Source organism: Podospora pseudopauciseta, chromosome 3, assembly GCF_035222475.1.
Source record: "Podospora pseudopauciseta strain CBS 411.78 chromosome 3, whole genome shotgun sequence".
Taxonomy (NCBI): Eukaryota; Fungi; Ascomycota; class Sordariomycetes; order Sordariales; family Podosporaceae; genus Podospora; species Podospora pseudopauciseta.
In genome coordinates, this window is record NC_085893.1 from 3503145 (window position 1) to 3523658 (window position 20514).

Here is a 20514-nt window from a genome sequence, read left to right on the forward strand (position 1 = left end):
TGGAAAACATCGTTGCTGGTCAACCACTGGCACGAACCACGGTGCTGCTTCTCGTTGAGGGCAAGGAAGATTGACTCTGGCCGTTTCTCGATCCGAAGAAGTGAGGAGATCTGTTTCATCTGTGACCGATGCAGATTTGTCGGTTGGTCCAAGGCTGTTGAAACGTGTTTAGTCAACGTCTAAACCAGCATCATTTCTGAAAGTGACCACCTACTCTTTAATTCCAGTTGCTTGATGGTGGAAAGGAAAGAATTACATAAGACCAAGTAATTTGGACTAGTGGGACTGTCAAATTTGCAGAGATGGCGGCGGTCGGCCTCCATGTATCGAACATGCTCTCCAGGAAGCCCTTTAGCGTCAGAGTTAGACAACAATCAGCTTGAAAGTGGTCGGATGTGCAACCAACCGAGAACAGCAGATTCCTTTTCCACAACAAGGCCAAAGCTCATCGGAACGCTTTCGAAAAAGGACCATATTTGTATTCTGTTGCAGACATGGCGAAATTCGTCGTTCAGGTGCTATTACCATAGGTTAGGCAGTGGCCAAAAATGCCGAGAAAATAAGGGACGGACATACATCAATGGTCCGGTTTCCAGGAACAAGATCGTCAATGAAGGATTTTGTTCCGTTACCCGCTACATACCTGTATAGTCACCCGACAACATTTTTTGGCTCAGTTCGTATTAGTCTCAGAAGCTGAGCAGAGAGTGAGCGCAGTGAGCATCGCCCTGAGCCGAAGTGGGTCCGAGGACGGCCCGGTGTGACGATCCCCTATCCAGAACCTCTGAAAGGGACACAGTTGAAGGTAACTTCTAGATGATAGATCGGTGCAGCCAAAAGGTGCACAACAATAGGCTTGTCTCAGTCGTACTTGTAAGCTTGTACTAGAACTTGTATTGCTCCATCAATCCGTGAGTTTATATACTGTAAATGCGACCAAAAAGACTCTGCATCTCGCTACCGTGAGATCTGTTGGTAGCTCTTTAAGCTACGTCTTGACAATAGAGCCTGTCTGTACCAGGCGCAATAGAGCGTAGACTGTAGCTTAGCTGAATACCACTACGATTGACCTGTCAACCTGTGCTATCCGTGACAAGGATGATGACATGAAATCCCAGCCTTCTGCTAAAGCCGGAAACGTCTTTTTTCATTTTGCCTGTGTAGGCAGCGATGTTCTGCCTTTGCTGGAGCTAGAAACAGGTTCTACGTTTTAACCTGGGCAACAAGGCATAGGGAACCGCTGCCTTTATTGAAGCCATAAATAGCTTCTAATGGCGATACACAATAAGTCTGTAGGTGATTGTGGATGAAACTACACTTCCGGATTCTTAAGGCTATTTCCCTCGTGGATTCTCTTCTTCTTTGGAAGCATCATCCGCTGCAATATGAGGGTGTCACGGAGTGTGACGAACCGATGATCAGAACCTCTGAGAGCGATACTGGGTTGATGTCACACGTAGCCACCAACAGGCCTTGGCTACGACCAACAGCACAGTAAACTCCAAGTCCTGGGCCAGTTGTTGGAAAGTGAAGCGAGCAAATAAGCCACAGGCGGCATGGGCAGACCTATTATTGATTAGGTCATGTGTATTGAGATGGGGCTAAATGCAAGGAGATGATAGTAAGAAGAAAACTTCTTAAGACCGTGGCTAACTGCAGTTTCCAGTTACGTAGGAAAACCAACATCATTTGCTGAAGAGGTTGCTAAAAGAGCCTGCATCCATTTGCCCTTGAAATGCACGGCTACTCTTCGTGGTCGTTAAGCTGCCAAACGACTGGTCCACGCCTGGCTGTGCCACGCCGACTATCCCTTGCATAGCAATCGAATGGTCGTCTGTCTTCATATCACCAAATTTCTGCCCAGTACGCCATGCGCGGGTCACCGACAGAGTCTTCTGGCAGACATCTCTAAGGCTGTCCGTTAACCGTGCGCTCGAGTCTCCCTCAGCAGCTATGCCGTCGTCATCTGCTTGTGGCTCTGGTTCTCTTATCGATAGTTGTGCACTCAAATTGGCTAGAGCCTGCTCCTGTGTAGCGAATTGAGTCCGAAGCTGATCGATATTCCCAGAGGTGCGGCTCGAAACAATCCTATTCTGTGTTAGTGGAGCTTCTCGGTTAAATGAGTGGGACCTGTACAGCGTGATTGAAGATAGAACCATCGTGATGGTTCTTTGACAGTCTGCCAAATCTTTGTTTAGTTTATTTATCTTTGTGTCTTTAAAGTATACGGCGAGTCTGTCGCGTTTGCTGAAATGCGAATCCGTTGAATGGCTGGTAACTCTTGTAATGGCAGCTGTGAATCCTTGACAAATAGACTTTGTCGACTCCAACACCTTGTTAAGCTCTATCTCTTTGAGAACGGAATCGACTGTGTCAGGCGCACAATTCGTTTCGAGTGTTCGCGCTAGAGTACCTAACGTTGTTTGGGTCTGGGAAAGAAGGCTCTTGCTGTGCGAAACAGAATGTGGCGCATCCGCGAGTCCATCAACCAGGTCGTGAAGAGCCTTAGCGCTCTGTAACGCGGCAGTCGCAAGGGCTACAGCACTGGCAGTAACGCTGAGGGGATCCATAATCCGTGGAGAAGAATGTGTGACAAGGGCTGTAATATCAGGGTTTGGAATAATGATACAGTTCAGACTAATAATCTTCAGTGGCCTCCAGTTCTTTGACTGTTGTCTATCGAACAGGTATTTATGCCTTACTTCCCAACGACTGGCTTAGAGCCTGCAGTTACCCCTCATGGAGGCCTGACGGTGATCTGATGTTGATGTGGCCGTGGATGATTGGTTAGTTGCCGTGTGACAGAATGTTGGAGAGGAGTTCGTTGACATTGGGTGTGACAAAGGCTGGAATCAGGGCTTGGTAGTTCAGTTCAGTTAAAAAACATTCAGTGGTCTCAAGGTCCTTGATAAGGAATCCTTTCGCTACAAGTGATCCAAGTTGGCAGCTTGGATCAATCCAGATTCCAGTGGTTATATATGGTGACGTGCACGCCAGTGCCCTGGAAAGTTGCAGTTTTAACTTCTCTGTAAGCTTCCTCAATGATCAAAACCATGTTGAAAATACCCACCAGAGGTACACCTCCTCCTTGGTATTTTTTGTTAGCGTGACAGGGGGATTTTTGGTGGAAGTTGCTATATAATGACCCCTGTCGCACTAACAATAATAAAGCCCAAGGAGATGTAGACAAACAAACAGGGTCAGTGGTGTAAGCTGTGTCAAATTGATCAAAGGGACCCGCTGTTAAGGGGTTAATATCTTGGCAGTGGGACCTGAGCCACCAGGTTCGGCCTCAACTAGCCACCTGGGAAACTCTCCCTCGTAGAACACCAGAATTGACACCTTTTTTGGGCCCCATATTGTCTTTGACAAGCTGTAAGCTCTCCGGCCTAGCGTTTGTAAGAGACAATTGTTGATCATTGTTGTGCGCCATTTGGCTACACCGAACCGGTATTCAGGAGTCGCCTTTGATCTAGTATCCCTCAGAGGTCCTGATCGAGGGTTCGTCACATTATGTGATGGGCGGTTTCCATGGCTCAGCCGCGCTCCGCCCTCAGTCGCCCGTAGCGCCCGTAATGCCTCTTCCCACGTGATCTCTCCAGCCAGCTTACGCGCCAGGTTCGTGCAGTTATCGTTCTTACTAGCATTATGTTCGTTTCCAAAAGCATTACTTCGTCTCTGCAGTGATCTTCATCCAGCGGCCAGCGCGTCTCAGTTATAAAATTATTTCACATCACGTCCGAGAGAATTCCGTCAACTAACGCAATGGCGCGGGCGGGGCAACATGTGGAGCAGTGTTTTGGGAATGCGGAAGCTTCCCACGGCGGCTTGCTGTTCCAGGGTCACGTTAACGGATCTTTCCACATCCATCGTAAGCCAACGTCTATCTGTTCTACGTTAACGATAGACGGCAACTGACAGTAAGACAGACGAAACACAGGCGAAACAGCACGCTGCGCAGCGGATTATCCCGTTCCCGCGCAATGAGGACGTAGTGGACCGCTACATCCTCGCCGAGCTCGACCAGCTTCTACCCCCCTCGCCCGACTACCAGAGCGCGGCGCTCTGGGGTCTCGGCGGCTCCGGGTAAGTCTGCCACTAAATTACACTGCATCCGCTGACCGGAAAAGCAAAACGCAGATTGCGCTCGAGTATGCCTACCGCCGGAGCCGTGACCCCGCCTGCTCTGTGTTCTGGGTCCACGCCGACAACGAGACGACATTTACGCAGGACTACAAGGTAATTGCAAAGAGGCTGGGCCTGGCGGATGGTCTGAATGGTCCAGAGCTGTTAATGGCCGTGCGTGAGCGGATCGAGGCGAGCCCGTGCTGGCTGCTTATTCTCGATAACGCCGACAACCTCGCTGTGTTTGGGGTGGGCCGGACACAATCAAGCAGAGACCAAGTTCAGGACACAGAAGAGAAGCAAAGTCTGTATGATTTCGTGCCCCGGGGCCCCGCAGGGACGGTGCTGTGGACAAGTCGTGATAAGCGGATCAGCGGCAGCCTTGTGGGCGGCCGACGAGCGATCAATGTCGCTAGCATGACGGAGGGAGAGGCGAAGATATTGCTCGAAACGGTCATGTGTAGAGAGATTGCCGAGGAGGAGTCCCACAACGCTATGGCGCTACTTGCCGAGCTCGACTTGCTCCCGCTCGCGGTATCACAGGCGGCAGCATATATGGGAAGGACGGCCACCCCAATCGGCGAGTATTTATCAAAGCTAAAGAGACGTATAAAGAGATGGCAACTGCTCAGCGAGACGGAGTTCGACCGACACCGCAGAGCGGATGTGTCGAACAGCGTCATGCAGACGTGGGGTATCTCAATCGAGCACATCCGACAGGAGAACCAGATGGCCTACAATATCCTCCACTCGCTTGCATTTTTAGATAACCAAAACATCCCGTTGGAGTTGGTGGCGAAGGCAGCCGAGATAATAGCAAGACCGACCAGATATGAAAAAACCGCAAGCGCGAAGTCCGTATGCATCAAGGACCAGAACGAGCACCAAGACGAGCACCAGGACGATGATAACAAAGTCCTAGCAGCAATAGTTCTTCTACAACACTTTTCGTTCCTACATCCGCGCACGTCCGGCGAACGGTACGGGGCCTACGAGATGCACAAACTCGTACAGGAGGCTACACAGTATAGCTTAAGCCAAGAGGATCGGCGGACGGACCAATGGCATTTTTCGGAGGTAGCTCTTCGTGCTGCCACATCTCTATTTCCGGAGAGGCGACGAGAATTATGGGGAGAGTGCGAGAGATATCTCAGACATGCACAGCTTGCGGCCGGATGGGCCGGGTTGTGTAGGGGTGGGGTAGAGGCAGCGGCGCTGTTGACTCGAGTATCGGACTATCTGTATGACCGTGGGAGGTGGGGAGAGCGGGAGCCTGTGGACCTAAGAGCCTATGAGTATCGGAGGGAACTTCTCGGCGACAAGCATCCTGACACGATTAGGAGTATGGCGGAGCTAGCCACCACATACCATGCTCAGGGGAGGTATAAGGAAGCGGAGAAGATATCAGTGGAAGTGCTGGCACTACGGCGCGACGTTCTCGGCGACAAGCATCCTGACACGATCTGGAGCATGGCGGAGCTAGCCACCACATACCATGCTCAGGGGAGGTATAAGGAGGCGGAGAAGATATCAGTGGAAGTGCTGGCACTACGGCGCGACGTTCTCGGCGACAAGCATCCTGACACGATCTGGAGCATGGCGGAGCTAGCCACCACATACCATGCTCAGGGGAGGTATAAGGAGGCGGAGAAGATATCAGTGGAAGTGCTGGCACTACGGCGCGACGTTCTCGGCGACAAGCATCCTGACACGATCTGGAGCATGGCGGAGCTAGCCACCACATACCATGCTCAGGGGAGGTATAAGGAGGCGGAGAAGAATTACATGGAAGTGCTGGCACTACGGCGTGACGTTCTCGGCGACAAGCATCCTGACACGATCTGGAGCATGGCGTCGCTAGCCACCACATACCATGCTCAGGGGAGGTATGAGGAAGCGGAGAAAATTAAAGTGGAAGTGCTGGTACTACAGCGTGACGTTCTCGGCGACAAGCATCCTGACACGATTAGGAGTATGGCGTCGCTAGCCACCACATACCATGCTCAGGGGAGGTATGAGGAAGCGGAGAAGATATCAGTGGAAGTGCTGGTACTACAGCGTGACGTTCTCGGCGACAAGCATCCTGACACGATTAGGAGTATGGCGGAGCTAGCCACCACATACCATGCTCAGGGGAGGTATGAGGAAGCGGAGAAAATTAAAGTGGAAGTGCTGGTACTACAGCGTGACGTTCTCGGCGACAAGCATCCTGACACGATTAGGAGTATGGCGTCGCTAGCCACCACATACCATGCTCAGGGGAGGTATGAGGAAGCGGAGAAAATTAAAGTGGAAGTGCTGGTACTACAGCGTGACGTTCTCGGCGACAAGCATCCTGACACGATTAGGAGTATGGCGTCGCTAGCCACCACATACCATGCTCAGGGGAGGTATGAGGAAGCGGAGAAGATATCAGTGGAAGTGCTGGTACTACAGCGTGACGTTCTCGGCGACAAGCATCCTGACACGATTAGGAGTATGGCGGAGCTAGCCACCACATACCATGCTCAGGGGAGGTATGAGGAAGCGGAGAAGATATCAGTGGAAGTGCTGGCACTACGGCGCGACGTTCTCGGCGACAAGCATCCCTGACACTCTCCAGGCCATGCACGACCGCGCCGTTACCTGGAATAGCCGACAGCGACGTCCTGAAGCGTTAGCTATGATTCAGGACTGTTTCCAGTTGGAGCGCAAGGTGCTGGCCCAAGCTCATCCCTCTGCCCAAAGATCTTTACGCGCCTTGAATATATGGGGGCCGGACAAGAAGAAAAGCTCTCGTATACGCCGAATGTTTGGGCGTATAGCTCATCACGTCAGAGCTATGACTCCACAGTAGTATGCTGGCCGAATTTAGGGGAGCTGGAGGGATGTTGTCGGCGCCAATTAACGGTCTCAAGGTAGTGTATTGTAACTAGCTAGGCCACTCTACGAGTACACTGAACTTGGAGAAGAAAAGGAAAAAAGAAAGAGAAGTTTTGAGGATATGAGCCTCTGATATAGCTGCGCGTTGTCCAGTACGCGGCGATGGAAGTTTCTGGTATAGTGGTTTGTGTATGTAGCTATGTGAGTTCAGAATAGCTTTATTAAGGGTGTTGCCGAGGGTTGTCCAGGTCTATATATGCCAGGACTTATCCCGTTACATTACCCCCCTCCTTTCCTAGAATGTCCGTCTAGGGAGGGGAGCCCTTTCCGTATTTCTCCTCGAATATATCTAGCGCCTCCGTTTCCTCGAAGTTACTTAGGGGTTCCTATATAGGCTTAGCATAGCTATACTATTTTATTAGGAGCTTTGTCCTTCCCCTTACTTTCTTTACCTCTAAGATCACTTCCACTTGCCACTCTACTTTCTCTTCTCCATCGCCGTTGATTCCGATTAAGGTTGGAGGCTTAGTATTGTCCTGTTTTTGTGATGCTAAAGAGTCTTTCACTGCCCTTTTTAATATATAATGCGGAAGACGTTATAAATCCCTAGTGGAGTATCTAGTCGATAGGCATAGGAGCCGATCAGCTTAGTAATAATACACGTGTATATCTAGCGTTCAGCCAATCGAGTTTCGCCGGAGGTCCATCTGTTTTAATCCTCTATAATCGTAATATACCTTATTCCTAACACGGGATTATTTAGCTATCTAACGTTCTTTACTAGTGTACTTTTCCTAACGTTCTTACTTCTAGATCCATGACGACCGTTCGAGGTCGAGACGGATGCCTCAGACTCCGCCATTGGAGGCAAAGATGGGAAGTTACACCCAGTAGCCTTCTTTTCGAAGAAATTGGAGGGACTACGCAAGAACTACCCGATACATAATAAAAAGAGCTATTTGCCATTAGCGAGGCCTTAAAGGAGTGGAGACCATACCTCAGCGCTACCAACCGCGAGTTCCAGGTCTACACGGACCACAAAAACCTGAAATACTTCACCACCACCTAAGGTTCTCAGTGCGAAACAAACTAGATGGTCCGAATTCTTATCAGAATTTAATTTCCAGATCCACTATAAAAATGGCTCCGATAACACAAGAGCGGATGCGCTGAGCAGAAGGATGGATCACTACGAAGAAATCACCGGAAAAATGACCGGAAAAATCACCATCCTTACGGTAAGAAATAATAGAAGGAATATTAAGGCACCCGCTTCAGTAGTGGGCTAGGTATTGCGCGGTATACTGAGAAGAATCAACAGCCAAAAATTATCAAAGTAATATCAGCAGCGACGATTAGGAGCGATAGGCTAAGCTGGAATCTTCGACGATCTAAAAAGACGACAATTACCGACTCTGGCCCGGGATGTCACAACTGGGCTTACATCGAGCCGGGACAACGGAAGACATTGATTCAGGAGGTCCACGAGCTAAAACTCGGGGGGACATATAAGAATAAATAAAACAATAGGAAAGATTAAATAAATTTTTAAGAGGCCAAGATTAAGGAAAGTATGGAGGGAACGCTACGGGGATATAACCTTAGCAAAAGAATAAAAGTAAAGAAACATAAGCTTTACGGATTTCTAGAACCAAAACCATTAGCAAAACAATTATTTATAGAGCTTAGTAACCAGACACTTAACCACGAAATTACTAGTCTCCAGAGACCCGGTCACCGACGTTAAATATAATAGCATCCTCACAGTTATTAACAGACTTACCAAGTAGAAGTACTTCCTGCCCTACAAGGGGACTGTGACGAACTCCTGTACAGAACCTCTGAAAGGGATACGGGTTAAAGGTAACTTCTGACAACTGGTTCGGTGCAGCTAAACAGTGCACAACAATGGCTTGCCTCAATCACAAAAGTCTGAGTACTAACGATTGTGACTTGTATTGCATACCGCGGAACTGTCTGTAGAGTGCTCGTCGTGCTATGCCTTCGATCACCCCGAGCATCTTGCATCCTGCAGAGTGCTCGTGGGTCTTGGCGCCATAGCACTTCTGGCCAGCCCCCAATTGGCTGTCTCCTGACTTTCCTAATGATTGGCTAGGGACGTCCTGCGCCCTACATACTGTGTGACCTGCCGTTGGGTTAACTGTGACAAAATGGCTACCATAATATAGAGTTTTTTTTTTTTTTTTTTAAAAAAAAAAACGGAGAGTAAATATGCTGGCGAGCCTATTTCTTAGTCTCCGTTTTGGTAGAGGATTCGTCTCTATCGGAGAGGGAGGCTCTAAACATAGATATAAGGCGTTATGTAAAGTTATCGTTTTTAGAGAGTGGAGAGTGTAGGGCAAGCGTAAAGTAAGCGGTAGTAAGCTTAAGGTAAGCTAAGGGTGAGCCGAGGTGAAGCGAGCCTGATTTTGGGCTAACTATGTTCGGACGAGACAGAAATCTTTTTAGAGACCGACTACCCAGGACGTTATCAATATTCGTAGTAAACTCTTGAAAGCGCTGCCGTTCTACCGAGACATTCATTCAACCAATGAGAGCCAGCCCGAGATACTATCCAGGTTTGACGTGCTTCACTACTTGGGGGTCAACATTCATCACCCTCATATTGCTCGCCCTAGCGGTCTGGGTAGCTTGCTTGCCATTTGGAACCAGTTGGCCGGACACGGCAACAAGCAGATCCGCGAGCTGAAGAACGAGAATACCAATCTCAAGAATGAAGTCAACAACTTGAAGAAGCAGGTTGTCGACCTCGAGGTCAGTGTTGGCAAGCACCAGCAACAAGGCATAACCACTCAGGACAAGGAGGGCATCAAAGAGCCCACTCGCTTTGACGGCTCCGAGCCAAATAAGTACATCCGGTACTTCAACTTCATGCTCTGGAAGCGTGCAATCACCCGCGCCTGGGCAGACCAGCCTGATGCCTTCAGGACCGAAAAGGAAAAGATTTACTATATCCTCTTTTTTCTCGATGGTGATGCGTTTTGGGATATCGCTGATGATGTCGAGGTGATTGTCAACAACAATCAGGGGATTGATGCTTGGGAGTTCAAGACGGGTGAGCAACTGCTTGATTACCTCACAGAGAAGTATGGGAAGTGCGAGTAGCCAGGGAACTTCATGTATTTTGCCGTACCATGAATTGTGGGCCACAACTGAAGATGGACATGCGTTCAAGGTAACTGTTTGGGAAACAACCTCTACAGAGACCTTTGTGTTATTTAGCGGCTGAGGGATACACTTTGAGCCTCATCTAGTATGGCGGCATGTTGTACCATGTCAATTTCCTTGTGCAGTTATGCCGAACATGGGTCATGTTGGGAATTCTGCCTATTATAAAAGACGAATTGACTTTATGCTCCTTGAAAATCCCTTTCAACTGAGGGGCATTCCCGGGGTCTTCAGCGTCCCACTGATACGCCATACTCATGCTCTTGTAATTTCTATAAGTATGGCATCTTCCCTCGCCAAATGCGATTGCCTTCCCAACTCATTCCCAAATTTTAATTTATATACTGTTCTATGGTCTCAACTCCACATAGCCGTTCTCAGCTATCATTTACTTCAAGACATAATAGGCGCTCGTAAGACAACATGTGGAAAGACTTCAACTGATCCAAATGAAGTGATCGCCCTGGCCTTGGAGAATAGGCTACCTCACATGTCTACAGTCAACCCTCATCCTGTTCGCAGGAAAGTGAGGCCAAAGAGCAGAACGGCGTACAGCCGAGACCTTGGATATGGAGAGCGCAAGTCAGCAGCTGTTTCGAGTAGTTAGAATATCAACTGATCTGGAAGCAGCTACCTGAGATGGAATCTATTCAAATTCAGACTCAACAAACATGCAAACCATGAACCATCTTGCCGAGGCGATATGGCATGGGACAGGAGGCCAACTTGATAAAAATCAAATGTCTCAAGTAATTCTCTAACTCGATTCAGCTGATGTTCAACCTACCGTATGATGGAGGCCGCCCCTGGCAGATGCTGGTTATAGACTTCTCTGCCACAGGTTTTCGACTGCTCAGCCATCTTCATAACCTTGCCCTGGGCAATATGGTCGGCGGTGCCGGCATCGGCACCACATTTAGCAATCATGGCTGGCTGCGGGATACGGGAGTCTGATTATGTGCAGCGTCGATTATGTTGTTAGGTAATAGCCTACGTTAATCTGGACAATTCACACCAGTTGAAGCCAACATGATCTACACCGGTGCTAAACCCTCGTTGCACACCTAGCGCACAACTCGCACGCCCTCTCAGCCCTGTGCCGCACGGAAAGCTGTAAATTGCTTCAACTCTAGCTGAGGGAGTAGAAAACGAATACCAAGATCATAGTGGCTTACAGATGGCTTCCTGGCACCCCAAACTGAAACCACAATGTCATTTAACCTTGTATGATAATTCTTCCCAGAATTTACATAAGGTCACGGATGATACCAGACACAAAAAAAGAGTGTATTACAGACCATATGCTAGGACAAAACTAGGTTAGATATCCGAGGAATATACTCCAGGACGCCTATATGCCCCCCCTCCCCCATCTATTTGAGAGAAATCAAGAGTATGCAGCCTGCTGCACATCCCCAATGCCAACTGAAATCATTTCACACAATGACATCGTAATTCACATGGAACCTGGCCCGATAGGCCGCATTCACACGCGCAATCACAGTTTCATTGGCGTGCGTCCACTGCAGTTGATAATGCACAAACCACCCCCGCACTGTCGACTTGTTCACCTGTCTTCCACCGCGCTGCAGCAGATAACGATGTATATACTGAACGGCATCGTCGAGATCATAGCTCTGCGCACTATTGAGTCCGCCCCCGGATAGACGGTCCACGTTGCAGGAAAAGGAGTACTGCCATGGTGCCGCCAGCACGGTCAGGCCCGCCGCGCGGAAGATGACTTCGTGGATGAGGAGGGTCTCCTCCGTCAGCTCATCGCGCCGTTCCTGGGGGATGAAGAAAATGGTGCGGTTGTTGAACCACTCCTCGGTGAGCCGCCGGTCACACCTAACCGCATCCTTGGCACCCCTGATCAGAAGCTCGTAATCATTGACCGTCAACCGGTTGTTGAAAAAGTCAACGTCGTGTGTTGCATTGCGGCTTTGCAAGTGGATAGTATTAACAGCGCCGCCGACTGCGATTACCGTCACGTTGCCTTCGAGACGATCGATGTAAGCAGCAACGTTGTTGAGGGTATTCCAAAGCGTTTGATAGTCCAGATTGGGGAGGGCATCCTCACGTCCGGAGGTTCTCCGTGGTGCCAGATCACGGAGTCGGTCGGCATTACGCCATTGTCGCAGGCGAGAATACTGTTAACCCATGATGGACGGACGAGGCTTTACACGGCGGCTGTAAGCGATAAGGGAGGTATGAAGGTTGGGACTAGATGAGAGAGGTAGATCGTGAGATAACAAATATCAAGAAGGCTGCTGTTCAGGTTTCTGGTTTAACATGCGAACAAGTCAAGTTGTAGACCTTTTATCCTCATCAACATCCCAGTCTCTGTCCATATTTAGGACTCTTAACCCTCGATATAGCCTCATCTTTCGACATCATGTCGACGTTAGTCTTCATACAGCGCGACGTCGTAGTCTCGGGCCAACGCGAGCCTAGCGCCAGTATCGGTTGGTTTTATAATCAGGCTCGAGGGTCGCGGCAAGGCTCATTCTCGATAATAAGGGGTAAGGAACCAGACGAATGTAATCCTAAATATCATGCTGGGCGGAACGGCCTGCACATCTGCTAGCAGATGGAACAAGGCAGGGTTCGCTTAATGCCTGGCCGAACGGGGCTGTCAAACCTATACAGTGACAGCTGCACTGTGCCGCATTGCGGGCGGCTAAACTTCCTCTTCAACGCCTGCCAGCAACTTCAACCTAGCAGCATCTTCAACTTGCCAACATCTTCAACTTGACACCATCTAAAATCCTCACTCCGTTGTCTCTTCATGTTCCGCTCACTATCCTTCCTCATTAACCACAAATTCCCCTCGCATCAGATCTCCAACAATTTCATCCACAATGTCTAACCTTGCGCGTGCCATTTCCAAGGTCTTCCGCCAGGAGCCGAACAACGCAACCGCCGACACCACCGCCCCAACAGTGGCATGGCTCTTGGACCACCGAGATGAACGCAAGGGGCAACCAGCACACAGCAAAGGCAAGACCCCCACAGCATCCCTGTACCGCATGTACGAGTATCTGGTCACCGGGTACATCACCGGCCTGCGATCTGAAATCGAGTACTTCTATAACCAACCATCGTGGGCTGTTTCCGACATCCCGGACCCTATCGACCCAGACCCGGAGCGGTACGCCATCCTCGCTGTCTTGCCATCATATCTAGTAACGGCATTCAACCGTCTGATCGAGCGCGGACTGCCGCGCGGCAGTCCCGCTATTATCACTGGCGCCGCAGCGGAGAATGCGTTGAAAGCCCGGGAGATTGTTCTGGAAACGGAACCGGCCTGGGTGGTAAAGGTGCCGGCGTTGCGGCAGACTTTGATTATACCAGATAAGTCCGGTAAGCGGCCGGGGGAGGAGAGCAGGAGCAAGCGATTTTTGGACATGAATATCATTGCGGAGGAGCCTCACGTACTTTTTGTATAAAAGTAGTACATAGATAACCCCCGTGTCGTTTCTTCGCCCGTCTATATGTACATACAATGCTATATCATCACCTTGACCGGTCGCCTTCGCTCGTCATCCCGTAGGCCGCCTACCATGGCTGCATTAACAAGCAGGTATTTCGCCTCGGCAGCAGTGCCGAAAAGTGTGAGTAAAAACGCCTTCAGCGTCCATAAAAGATTCCAGAACCCACCGCCGGTAATTACAGTCTCTTCATATGCTCTCTGCAACCCATCAAACTGCAGCCACTCCGTACCCGCACCCTCATGAACATGTCCAAACACATGCAGCTTGGGGCGAACTCGCCATAGTTCCCGCAACAGGTAGTCACAACCTAGTCTTTGCAGATCGAGATGTGCACGCGGAGGCCCATGGGTAATCAGTATATCGACACCTTTTGGTGTCGCTCCCGTCCAGACGTCTTTGCTGCGGGGATACTGGAAGGCCCAGTTCCCATGGCGAGGGGAGCGAGGACTGCCGTAAACGCGTAGTTGGCGACCGTTGGCGCAGGTAACAGTCGTCTCACTGTTCTCGAGATAGATGATATCGCCCCAGTTGATCATCTTGCCAGCCGCCTTTCCTGCATTGAAGTTATCACCGCGATGGCCTGTATAGGATTCGTCGAGGAGTAAGTCGTGGTTTCCTGCAACGACGATCTTGACAGGGTGTGACTGGGCGCGCAGCCATGTAACTGCAGTCTGCAGTTCCTGTAAGGATCCCGACTGCGTAAGGTCGCCGGCGTGGATGAGAATGTCACCGTCCGGCAGCGCGGGTTGGCTGTTGTGGGTGTCGGAAATACAAACAACTGAGACGGGGTGTATCGGCTGTATGGGAATAATTTGTCTCCACGTGTAGAGCTTGTGCGCGAGGAAAATGCATGGTTGTTGAACAAATCGCTGCCAGGCGCTGGGACGTAGCCGGTTGAGCAGCGCATCGAGACCTCGCCTTGAAATACTGCCTGTCCCGATCAGAAAGTCGCACATGTACCATCTGGCTGCATCGCTCCTCCTGAAAAAGGATCGAGCGTCCCGCCTCAGCCTTGACAAAGCTTTTTGCCATCTCGCAGGGGGTCCGTAACCAATTCGACCAACTTTTAAGACTTGGCTTCCGGCTTCTTCAGTAGTCTCATTATTGCCTGTCCCGAATTGTGGTTGCGAGGAAAGAGAAGGGTCCCCAGCCGGTGACGGGAAAGTTGATTGGGCATCTAAAGGCAGATGTTACACTGGTGACGTTTCTGGATGAGCATCGGACCAGCTCAAGGAATATCTAGTTGACAGTCTGGCACGAGTTATGAGGAAGAATCAACGTCGCGTGGTTATGGAGGCCCCTTAACGGTAGTGCTTTGATCGATAAAGATTGCTTCCGCCAGCGTGAGGTACATGTAAAGTGGCGAGCTCAAGGTTCAGCTTCACAGGATCTACGTAAGAACGAACATGGTCACTTTGCCTCTCGAAAAGACTTTTGAAAGTCAGTTTTGAGTGAGAAATCACCGATGTTGTATTGAGATGTAATCGAGTTGAAAACTCTCTTCTCTAGAATCCGTGAAGACCTCTTATGCCAAAGAAGCTCAACGCTCAATCCGAATCCGAATCAGGCGCAGGGTGATTTTCGACTGTTCATTTGTCCACTGATGATAAAAGCCTGCGGATATCCGAGCGCCTAGTAGCTCAAGAAGTGACAAGACGCACAAACCGTCCGTTACTCTCAATCAGAAAATCAAAGTTCTTTTTGAGGTGCTCAACGAGCGGTTGCTCAAACTCAACACACACTTGGTTGGTCTCCAACTCCTTCCATAGCTCCCAATCGTAAAGCATATTGCTGAAATGTTCTGCCATCTCATGCGCGTTACCATTAGCGACTTTCGCGAGTTGTAGAAAGAGTCGATCGCCGAAAGGCCGATCTCTGAAGAGGACTTCGAATTGGGCCTCCAAGATCCTGTTGTTGACAACAAGCATTCCACGTTGCTTCATTTCGTAAGAAAAAATTTCCCCAAAGGCAGGATCCTTGAACATTATAGCTTCACCCATTAGGCGATCCAAAAGACATCCATTGGGCGAAAGATGCCCTCCAGTGTCATGTCGTTCTGCTTGGATACCAATGCAAACCCGAGACGTGTACCATCCATGATCAAGAGGAGACCGAGTTTCTTGGCGTCTAGACAGAAAAAGCTGGCATTGTGATTGTGCTGGATCGGTTGATCCCTGGTGGTTCGGCATGAGAGCCCCTCGAAACCTCTGGGTGTGCTCCATCGCCGTAGTCGTTGAGGAACGTGCTGTGCTGTTCTTCTCACGGGCACCATTTCATAATTGCTGTTGATCGTGGGAATATGCCGGACTGATCACGAAGGGATGAGTTGGTGGAAAGGTAGATGGTTAAAGGGCAGAATGAAAGTAGTAACTAATTAAATAGGTAAGGTAGCTGGATCAAGCTACGTCTGGCAGGTATTTAGATTTGCAGTAGGCCCACAGAACGGGGACCTTGCAAAATCTGATAATCTTGATTACTCCTTCCCCTTCCTCTTATCCTAGTTAGGTATATTACAAATCGGCCAGACGCCTGAACGCCAAATTTTGATGTCACGTCATGTCGAGCCTGGCTCAATGGTTTATTCCGCCCCGACAGCAATGCCCTGGTCAACCTCCCCACCCTTGTCCATCGGCGACAGGTTCGCCTTCGCAGGTCCAGTCACACAGATGCCCTCCTTGGAGAAGCGACTGCCATGCACCGGGCAGTCAAAGCTCTTCTCAGCAGAGTTCCAGCAAACTACACCCTTGAGGTGAGGGCAGAGAGCACTGTACGTATGCACCTGACCGTTCTCGTCCTTGTAGACAGCCATGGGCTTCTTGGTTTTCTAATGCTCTGTTAGTCACCGGACTCACACTTTACAAAGTCTGACTAAACTTACCGGATTCAACACACCGCCGCAGCCAGGCGCAAGATCCTCAATATCGGTGATGTCGCTCTGCAGAAAGCGCTTGTACTGGGCATTGATCTGCAAGTCGTGCGAGATCAAGCTCGGCAAGCTCTTGAGGATACTCGCGAGCCGGTTCGGCGCATACAGCGTGGCCCAATCGTTGGTGACTGTGTTGCCCTCGATCTCGTCCGCAATGAGCTTCCCAGCAAGCGTCCCGTGTGTCAGTCCATCGCCAGAGTCTCCCGTCACGATGTAAATCTTATCACAGCCCTGATTCTTGCCGATGAATCCCAAGAAGTCGACTGGCTCAAAGATCTGCCCGCTCCACTGGTAATCAATCTTACCAGCCTGAGGAAACCGCTCACGAGTCCACTGCTCCAGCTCAGCATACCGCGGTGTTGTCTCCTCCTGGCCAACTTTGTGATCGCAGCCGCCAACAACCAAGTAGTCATCCTTGTCGTCGCAAGCTGTCAGGCGTACGTACTTGTACTCCTCGGCATTGTCATACAGTAGGCAGTCCTCGATGCTGCCTTTGGGTACGCGGATGGCAATGCAGTAACTCCGGTAGAACTCCAACTCGGTAATGACCGACAGCTTCTGCAGCGGCACGCACGTCGCCTCCACGGCATTCTCGGCTTTCACCGTGTGCCCATTCTCCGTCTGAATCTCGACCCTCTTGTGGCCGAGGCCAAGAACTTCGACACCTTTTTCCGCGACCGACATGACCCGAGTGCGGGTGTAGCACTGGAAATTGGGCTGCTGCTTCAGCCAGTTGAGCACACCAACGAGATACTGGGTTGGATGAAAGGTCGCCTGATTGTCAACCACCATACCACCTCGCTGGTCGATGTTGCCACTCCAACCTTTGACCTTCAGATTGGGCTGTTTTTCGGGCCAGATTGGTTAGCAAATATTCGAATCATGTTTCCACTTGAAGACATATAATCAACTCACATCAAACCTGGTGTGCATGCCGATCTTCTTCTGCATTTCGGTCTCCTGTTTCAGCTCATCGATCTCCTGGTCATGCTTCTCATGCCCAACAGGAAACTGGCTAATGTCGTAAGCAGGCAAACGACGGTATTCACACTCAATCCCAAGCTCTTGGGCGATCTGCCCAATCCTGTCCCTCGCCCAGGCATGACTCTCGGCGGCAATCTTGGCACCACCCTCCCCGTGCTTCTTTGCAATCTCAACGAAACCATCGTCCAAGTCGTTGGTCAGATGGCCGGATGTGCGACCTGTCTCACCAGAAAGCACATCACGTGCCTCAAGCATAACAACATTCTTGCCGCGGCGGACGAGCTCGTAGGCGGTCGTGATGCCAGAGATGCCGGCACCGATGACGGCTACATCTGTCTCGAGATTGCGGTCGAGGGTGTGAAACTTGGGGTATTGATCGTAGGGGACCTTGTGGACCCAAACCGAGTCGGCGGCCCCCGAGGTCTGCATCGTGTGCTGAGGGTTTGAACTGGCAATAGTGGCCATGGTTGCGGCGAGGGGAAACTTGTTGACTTGAGAGTAGCGAGGGAAGAATTGGAGTCTTGGTGAGGTGTTGCGGGAGGAGGATGGGGAGGTATTTGTTCGAGATGAAACAGCTGTGTGCATATAGGCGGTTGCGAAGGGTGCTGTTAATGGTCTGGTGACGTCACCACATACGGGAAATGACAGGCGCGAAGCTGTTGGTTGTTTAGTTATGAAATTTCTTTGAATGGCCCTAGCCGTCGTTCGGGTGGAAAGAGAAAGGGTTGCGAGTGCCATCTTTGCCGGTTGCAATTGGGGTAATGAGCAGACTATAAGTGCGACTTGGAGGACCGGAAAGGATGCTATGGCTGCCTGGGCAAGATGGGAAGATCAGGAAGTTTCCTACACGGCTTGGGAACACAAATTGTCTCATTGGCAGGCATGAGAGAGTTGTTACAGGTTCTCTTAACATTGGTGGTGGTCATGAGGGTTCGATGTGCAAGGTGTATGACGACACCACTTCTTCGGGGCGGAGGAAATCACCCGGCTGCCGGGACCTGCAGATGCGGATAAAAGTGGGGGCTGCGAGGTTAAGCTTGGCACACCACCTCACCATTCTTGACCTTTGGTTGCACCGCCAAGCATCGCCAACCTGGCCGTCGTCGGGGTTGATCCTGCCCGGTTCCTGCCGGTTTTTTGGTGGTGTTTTGGCCTCTCGGTGGCCTAATATTTGGCCGTGCCAGGTATGCATCCCTGTCCACACGTTTGCGGTCTCAATTTGGGGGTCGCAGATGTTGAGTCCCAGCCCCATAGATCGCCCCTTATTCAGTATCCAAACTGGGTTATAAGTCTCGCCATTGCTACCTACAACCTCTACCAACGAGATTGTTGTTAGTGCGGCCAGGGCTATTTGCACCAAAAGACCCCTGTCACGCTAACAACAATAACCGTGGCAGAGGTGTAGAAGCAACAGCCGCCACGGCAAGCGAAACGAGCCAATGATACCGTGAACATCACGGCCGCCATCAGCTTGCACCGCCTACCAGCATGAAGTGGATTAAGCGGTTACACACAGGGGTGCGAAGATCGCATTCTTCTCGATTGCGCCGCTTCGCCTGAGCCTTACAAGGTACGACTCTTTTCCAGTTTTCTTCCTCGGTCCTGTTCTTGTTCAACATCACACGGCAGAGACCGTCCTGCAAGGATGGCATCCTTCACATTCCTCCTATTCTTCCTCGCGATACTCACAAACCACCGCGTGCTCTCGCAGCAAGCTGTCAGCAAATGCTTCTACCCCAACGGCGACGAAGCCCCCGGCGACTTCCCGTGCAACCAAGACGCGAATGGCGCGTCAGTCTGCTGCAATGGCGATAAAGGGTACACGTGCATGACAAACAAATACTGCCGTGGCCCAAGACAGGAACTCGTCAGGGGCTCATGCACCGATTCATCCTTTCCTTCCGCCGACTGCCCGAAACCATGCGGAAACGGAACCCCGGGCGACATCGTCTCCTGCTCCAACGTCACCAATACCGACACTGCCTTCTGCTGTCCAGGAGACGCTGGCTGTTGCAACAGTGGGAACGGCCAGTTTGACGTCTTTCCCTCGCGGCCAAAAGTCTGGGCGGAGTGGTCAAGGTCTTCGAAGAAGTTCGTCGTTTTGGAGGCCCTTGCCACATCAACGACAAGCAGGTCTTCGTCGACGCGGGTTTCGACATCGAAAACACCAATCGAGACAGTCTCGGGCACAAAGACAGACTCTACATCAGACCGGGAAACTGCCTCCCCATCCCCATCTTCAACGCCCGACTTTTCCGTCCCACCCAAATCCAACACCTCGCCTTTACCAGTCCCGCCAGCATCAGAAGGTCTCACCACCGGCGCCAAAGCCGGTATTGCTGTTGGAGCTGTGGCCGGTACGATACTGCTCATCGCGGTGGTGTTTATGGCTTACAAGCTCAAAAAGTACAAGCAAGGGCAGGGTGGCAGTTATGAGCATCACACACCGCAGAGCAACTGGAGCACTGCTGTCACCGAGGTAAACGGCAACAACGGTACCGGCTACGTCTACGGGACTGCGCCAAAGGAGCTGCCTTCTGCGTGGGAGAGGCCGGTGAATGCGCAGGAGATGGACGACGGTACGAATCAGAGGTACAACAACCGACCGGCGGAGATGGACGGGCAGGGGTATAGGTAATTTATTCAGAATTGATACTGTGGGAACGGGTGGGAAGCCTGGTGCTTGCTACATTTAGGGGCGTAATCGTGTGCAGATAGAATTGAGGTAGTAGATAGATTGTCGATGTAGTGCATCATTGAAGGAGTAGGTAGATTGTAGATGTAATATCTCCTTGATGAATGAAAGATGATAAACGCAGAATACCTATGTTATGAAACACCCTCAGCAAAACGCTCCGAAGCTGGATATCCAAACCAGTCCTATGCATTTGATCCCATCTACGCCCCCCAAAGGAAAACCCAAATATAAAAATC

General features: G+C 50.6%; 7 protein-coding genes across 7 annotated transcripts; 3 read left to right on the forward strand and 4 right to left on the reverse strand.

The window, feature by feature from the left end:
- Positions 1-1584: 1584 nt before the first annotated feature.
- On the reverse strand, positions 1585-2685 carry HELLF (Prion amyloid fibrils-forming protein). The gene is made up of 2 exons (XM_062911443.1): positions 2137-2685; positions 1585-2088 (listed from the first exon to the last, which is right to left on the reverse strand). The coding sequence occupies exons 1-2, from the start codon at positions 2568-2570 to the stop codon at positions 1686-1688; spliced, it is 837 nt and encodes a 278-aa protein (XP_062767473.1). The 5' UTR covers positions 2571-2685; the 3' UTR covers positions 1585-1685.
- A 604-nt stretch (positions 2686-3289) lies between these two features.
- Positions 3290-7019, forward strand: FNT1 (NB-ARC domain and tetratricopeptide repeat-containing NOD-like receptor). The gene is made up of 6 exons (XM_062911444.1): positions 3290-3375; positions 3459-3871; positions 3930-4086; positions 4131-5685; positions 5881-6641; positions 6821-7019. Exons 2-6 carry the CDS (start codon positions 3766-3768, stop codon positions 6867-6869), a joined length of 2628 nt encoding a protein of 875 aa, XP_062767474.1. The 5' UTR covers positions 3290-3375; positions 3459-3765; the 3' UTR covers positions 6870-7019.
- A 5144-nt stretch (positions 7020-12163) lies between these two features.
- Positions 12164-12301, reverse strand: QC763_0058070 (uncharacterized protein; the record flags this gene model as incomplete). Its single annotated transcript, XM_062905819.1, has 1 exon — positions 12164-12301. One exon carries the CDS (start codon positions 12299-12301, stop codon positions 12164-12166), a length of 138 nt encoding a protein of 45 aa, XP_062767475.1.
- A 736-nt stretch (positions 12302-13037) lies between these two features.
- Positions 13038-13625, forward strand: QC763_309930 (uncharacterized protein; the record flags this gene model as incomplete). Its single annotated transcript, XM_062911445.1, has 1 exon — positions 13038-13625. The coding sequence occupies one exon, from the start codon at positions 13038-13040 to the stop codon at positions 13623-13625; it is 588 nt and encodes a 195-aa protein (XP_062767476.1).
- Positions 13626-13684: 59 nt separating this feature from the next.
- On the reverse strand, positions 13685-14626 carry QC763_309940 (uncharacterized protein; the record flags this gene model as incomplete). The annotated part of the gene is made up of 1 exon (XM_062911446.1): positions 13685-14626. The coding sequence occupies one exon, from the start codon at positions 14624-14626 to the stop codon at positions 13685-13687; it is 942 nt and encodes a 313-aa protein (XP_062767477.1).
- A 1071-nt stretch (positions 14627-15697) lies between these two features.
- On the reverse strand, positions 15698-18517 carry QC763_309950 (uncharacterized protein). Its single transcript, XM_062911447.1, has 3 exons — positions 17512-18517; positions 16549-17439; positions 15698-16494 (listed from the first exon to the last, which is right to left on the reverse strand). The coding sequence occupies exons 1-3, from the start codon at positions 18316-18318 to the stop codon at positions 16249-16251; spliced, it is 1944 nt and encodes a 647-aa protein (XP_062767478.1). The 5' UTR covers positions 18319-18517; the 3' UTR covers positions 15698-16248.
- Positions 18518-19225: 708 nt separating this feature from the next.
- On the forward strand, positions 19226-20218 carry QC763_309960 (uncharacterized protein; the record flags this gene model as incomplete). Its single annotated transcript, XM_062911448.1, has 1 exon — positions 19226-20218. The coding sequence occupies one exon, from the start codon at positions 19226-19228 to the stop codon at positions 20216-20218; it is 993 nt and encodes a 330-aa protein (XP_062767479.1).
- Positions 20219-20514: the final 296 nt, after the last annotated feature.

Bases quoted from the DNA above. Each gene is read 5' to 3' on its own strand.
- HELLF (XM_062911443.1), bottom strand. From the start codon at position 2,570: ATGGATCCCCTCAGCGTTACTGCCAGTGCTGTAGCCCTTGCGACTGCC. The intron at 2,089-2,136 runs GTACAGGTCCCA...AACACAGAATAG, and splicing joins GTTCTATCTTCAATCACGCT to GATTGTTTCGAGCCGCACCT.
- FNT1 (XM_062911444.1), top strand. From the start codon at position 3,766: ATGGCGCGGGCGGGGCAACATGTGGAGCAGTGTTTTGGGAATGCGGAA. The intron at 4,087-4,130 runs GTAAGTCTGCCA...TGACCGGAAAAG, and splicing joins TGGGGTCTCGGCGGCTCCGG to CAAAACGCAGATTGCGCTCG. The intron at 5,686-5,880 runs GTTCTCGGCGAC...TACCATGCTCAG, and splicing joins TGCTGGCACTACGGCGCGAC to GGGAGGTATAAGGAGGCGGA.
- QC763_309950 (XM_062911447.1), bottom strand. From the start codon at position 18,318: ATGGCACTCGCAACCCTTTCTCTTTCCACCCGAACGACGGCTAGGGCC. The intron at 17,440-17,511 runs GTGAGTTGATTA...CCCGAAAAACAG, and splicing joins GCATGCACACCAGGTTTGAT to CCCAATCTGAAGGTCAAAGG. The intron at 16,495-16,548 runs GTAAGTTTAGTC...ACAGAGCATTAG, and splicing joins GCGGCGGTGTGTTGAATCCG to AAAACCAAGAAGCCCATGGC.